Source organism: Rhincodon typus, unplaced genomic scaffold (assembly GCF_021869965.1).
Source record: "Rhincodon typus isolate 14 unplaced genomic scaffold, sRhiTyp1.1 hic_rhity00003363, whole genome shotgun sequence".
Classification (NCBI taxonomy): domain Eukaryota; kingdom Metazoa; phylum Chordata; class Chondrichthyes; order Orectolobiformes; family Rhincodontidae; genus Rhincodon; species Rhincodon typus.
Window position 1 is genome coordinate 10,439 of NW_025969001.1, and position 4,509 is coordinate 14,947.

Below are 4,509 nucleotides of genomic sequence, written 5' to 3' on the forward strand. Positions count from 1 at the left end.
GAGGAGAGGGGGAGAGAGAGAGAGGGGGTGAGGAGAGGGGAAGAGAGAGTGAGGGGGTGAGGAGAGGGGAAGAGAGAGTGAGGGGGTGATGGAGAGGAGGAGGGACAGAGTGTGATAGGGTGAGCGCGTGGGGGCATGGGGAGGGGGCAGGGATGTGGAATGTGAACTCTCACTGGCGCACAAGGTACAGCGTCTCACCAGAAACCGTCCTCCAGCTCCCTCCCCCTCCCGCAGTTCCCGTTGTCCACCTCCTCCTCCTCAGCTGATGTAGATGCGGTGGAAGTCATTGGCTCCGAAGGCAGCGTTACACTTGGGGCATTTTCGCTGCCGCGTGTCGTAGCGGGTTTTCACACACTCGAAGCAGAAAACGTGGAAACACTTGGTCAGCACAGCATCCTTCTTCCGGGTGTTACAGCACGGGCATGTCAGCTTGGCCTTGGTGGGGGGTGCGGGAGACAGAGGGTCAGTCATAGACTCACACCACACAGAAACAGATCCTTCGGCACAACCCATCCGTGCTGACCCCACATATCCTAAATTAGTCCCATTTGCCAGCATTTGGCCCATATCCCTCTCAACCCTTCCTCTCCACGTCCCCATCCAGATGCCTTTTAAATGCTGTAACTGTACCAGCCCCCACCCACTTCCTCTGGCAGCTCGTTCCACACACGCACCACCCTGTGTGAAAAAGTTGCCCCTCAGGTCCCTTTCCCCCTCTCATCTTAAACCTATGCCCCTCTAGTTTCAGACCCCCACCCTCCCCTGGGGTGGAAAAGCTATTTCCATGCTCCTCATGATTTTATAAACCTCTATAAAGTCACCCCCTCAGCCTCCAACGCTCCGGGGAAAACAGCCCCCCAGCCTCTCCCTGTAGGTCAAACCCTCCGACATCCCTTTTCCGAACCCCTTTCCCAACATCCTTCCTGTAGCAGGGAGACCGGGATCGAATGCAGTATTCCCAAAGTGGCCTCGCCAACACAGCTGCAACATGACCCTCCCAACTCCCTACGCTCAACGCGCTGACCAATAAAGGCAAGCGTACCAAACACCTTAGACCTCAATCCCGGCCTCCCACCGTTGTGTCTGGACACACATCCTACCCGAGCATCCCCATTAATTTGAGAGTAACTCTGTACGTGGACGTGGGGGTGACGGGTAGGGGTGGGGGGTGGTGGGTTATATCCAGGAACCATCCTCCTCAACCCTAAAGCCCACGATTCCTGTGTCTCCCCACAGGGACCCCCGGGGTGACCCCAGGGGCTAAGGTTCCCTCTGGTGGGGCAGTGGCAGACAGTCCCGTGGCGCTCTCTCTCTCGCTTCGCTCTACGGCCCTCGCACCCCGTCCCCTCGCCTCCCCACGCTCACCTTGTACTCCTTAATCTCCTCCATCAGGATCTCATCGGCATCAGAGAAGACCTCAACTTTCTTCTGTTTCTCCAGTTTCCGTCGGAGCCTCGACAGATCCTCCTGTGTCAACGGAGAGAGAGAGAGAGAAAAAGAGTGTACCGTTTACAGATAGAGCAGAGGGAGTTACAGACTGGAATCTGATCGAGGTGGTTCGGGGTGGTTTATATACAGAATAACAGATACCCCGGGAGGGAGTTACAGACTGGAATCTGATCGAGGGGGTTCGGGGTGGGTTTATATACAGAATAACAGATACCCCCCGGGGAGGGAGTTACAGACTGGAATCTGATCGAGGGGTTCGGGGTGGGTTATATACAGAATAACAGATACCCCCCCGGGGAGGGAGTTACAGACTGGAATCTGATCGAGGGGTTCGGGGTGGGTTATATACAGAATAACAGATACCCCCCGGGGAGGGAGTTACAGACTGGAATCGAGTTAAAGCTGGTTGGTTGGGTTATTATCTGGGGATGGTGGGGTGGCGGTGATATTATGGTCTGGCTGTGGAAGGCCATCACTTACTTGTGCGCGTTTGAGGTTGAAGGATTCCTTTTCTTTGGCGAAGCAGTTGTCAGACATGGCTGATTGAATCTCCTTCAGTTTAGCCTGGGTGTGTTCGAGCTGCACCTTCAAATCCTCAGCGAGCTGGGCAGCTTCCACTGCCTGAGGAGAAAGCACTGTTACTGAGGGCCAGACTCATCGCAATTACACAGGGGGCTGGCAACAAGGGAGGGGGATAGGACAGTGTATTCTAACGCACCGTGAACCGCCGCTCTAAAAGAACAGTCGATCCGTTACCTTCCTTTTGTTGAGTTCCAGTGCCTGGCTTCTCAGCGTCAACTCCTTCTCCACCATGGCCAGGCTGCTCTGGAGCACGCGTTCCTTCTCCTCCAGCTTTTGCACCACCAGTAGCTGGGCATCTACCTATCGCAGGGCCAGGGCAGGGCAGAACAAACAGCCTGTTAGTCCCGTGGGCATATCCCGACTCCCCGAGGTTCTAAAGGAACAGGGACATCTCTCGCTCTCGAGGGCAGGCGGTGTGGCCTACTGAGACCCTCACCATCCTCGTCCCCCCAGCGGCCTGGCCACGTGCCTGGGGACCAGGGGAGGGTTCGGGGTTTGGAGTTGAAATCCCACCGACGCAGCCAGCGGAATTTCAATCCTGTGCAAGTCACGCTGCAGTTGGAAGCCTGCTTCTTTGACGGCGACATCCAGGGCGCTCCCGGTGTGACAGAACCCCCTGCAGTTCGCTCCTGCTGCATCCCTTCAGTCCCCAAGAACCATATCTAACCCCCTTTCTCCAAAACAGTCAACGTTTGGGTCTCGCCTGCTCTCTGTGGCAGACAATTCTTCAGGGTCCACACTCTCTGTTTACAGTCAGGGAGTTTTAGAGCCGTACAGCACCTAAACAGGCCCTTTGGTCCAACACGTCTGTGCTGACCCAGATATCCTAAATTAACCCAGTCCTGTTTGCCAGCATTTGGCCCATAAACCCTCCCTATCCACGTCCCCATCCAGATGCCTTTTAAATGCTGTAACTGTACCAGCCTCCACCACTTCCTCTGGCAGCTCGTTCCATACATGCACCACCCTCTGTGTGAAAAAGTTGCCCTTTTTATATATTTCCCCTCTCACCTTAAACCTATGCCACTCTAGTTTTGGACCCCCTACCCTGGGGAAAAGGCTATTCCCCCCTATCCATGCCCCTCATGACTTTATAAACTTCTATAAGGTCACCCCTCAGCCTCTGACGCTCCAGGGAAAATAGCCCCAGCCTATTCAGCCTCTCCCTGTAGCTCAAACCCTCCAATCCTGGCAACATCCTTGTAAATCCTTTCTGAGCCCTTTCAAGTTTCACAACATTGTCCCTATACAGGGAGACCATTAGTGAATGCAGTATTCCAAAAGTGGCCTCACCTGTACAGCTGCAACATGACCCTCCCAACTCCTACACTCAATGCACTGACCAATAAAGGCAAGTCTACCAAATACCTTCTTCACCGCCCTGTCTACCTGTGACCCCACTTTCAAGGAACTATGTCCCTGCACCCCCCAAGGTCTCTCTGTTCAGTAACACTCCCCAGCACCTTACCATAAAGTTTAAAAGGTCCTGCCTTGATTTGCCTTTCCCAAAATGTAGCACCTCACATTTATCTAAATTATACTCCATCTGCCACTCTCCGGCCCATCTGATCAAGACCCGTTTATACTATGAGATAACCTCCTTCGCTGTCCGCTACACCATCAAGTCGGTGTCTTCTGCAGACTTACTGACCATTGCTCCTATATTCACATCCAAATCATTTCTACAGATGACAAAAAGTGACTCAGTGGAGTTCAGGACCAGCACGTCCCTGTGAAAACGAAGGATGAGTGTGGCAACGTGCAGCAATCTTGGATGTTAGGAGAGATTGTCAGCTCGGTCGAAACGGAAAAGGAGGCTTCTGTGAGGTTTCGGAAAAACAGAAGCGAGACGGAGCCCTCAAAATCTACCCAAAAAGCAGGAGAGAGAACTCCAACAGGGAAACAGGGGCGACTAAGAGGGGCCACTGGCAAACAGGATTAAGGAAAATCCCAAGGCATTTTATACGCATCCAAGGAGCAACAGGGTAGCTAGGGAAACTGCGAGTTCACTCAGGGACAAAGGAGGGAATACGCGCGTGGAGCTGGAGGCAATGGGCGAGGTCCCTAATGGATACTGTGCAGGAGTATTCACTGAGCAGGAGGACACAGTGGATGGTGAGTCGCAGGAGGGCTATGTTGATGTTCTACAGCGTGTCGACATAAACAAAAAGGCATTGGGTATTTTGAAAAGCACTAAGGTAGACTCGCCCCAGGACGTGATGGAATCTATCCCCGAATGCTTGGGGAGGAAATTGCTGGGGGCTTGTACAAAACCTTCCTGTCTCGTTTGGTCATGGGAGAGGTCCCAGATGACCAGCGTTGTACCTTTAAGAAGGGGAACAGGCATAACCACTTACGTCGGCGCTGGGGAAATTACTGGAGAACATCCTCAGGGATAAAATTCACGCACATTCGGGGGGAGAAAAAAAAGGGAATTATTAGTAACAGGCAGCACGGCTTCGTGCGAGGAAGCTGGTG

At 53.4% G+C, this 4,509-nt stretch overlaps 1 protein-coding gene across 1 annotated transcript in view; it reads right to left on the reverse strand.

Moving 5' to 3' along the window:
* Window positions 1-33: 33 nt before the first annotated feature.
* Window positions 34-4,509, reverse strand: part of LOC109924386 (E3 ubiquitin-protein ligase BRE1B-like) — a 7,619-nt gene continuing 3,143 nt past the window's right edge. The window contains exons 2-5 of the mRNA XM_048593640.1: window positions 2,206-2,331; window positions 1,930-2,070; window positions 1,366-1,467; window positions 34-435 (exon numbers count right to left, since the gene is read on the reverse strand). Coding sequence (XP_048449597.1) covers window positions 259-435; window positions 1,366-1,467; window positions 1,930-2,070; window positions 2,206-2,331 — 546 coding nt within the window. The 3' untranslated portion in view covers window positions 34-258. The remainder of the gene's footprint in view (window positions 436-1,365; window positions 1,468-1,929; window positions 2,071-2,205; window positions 2,332-4,509) is intronic.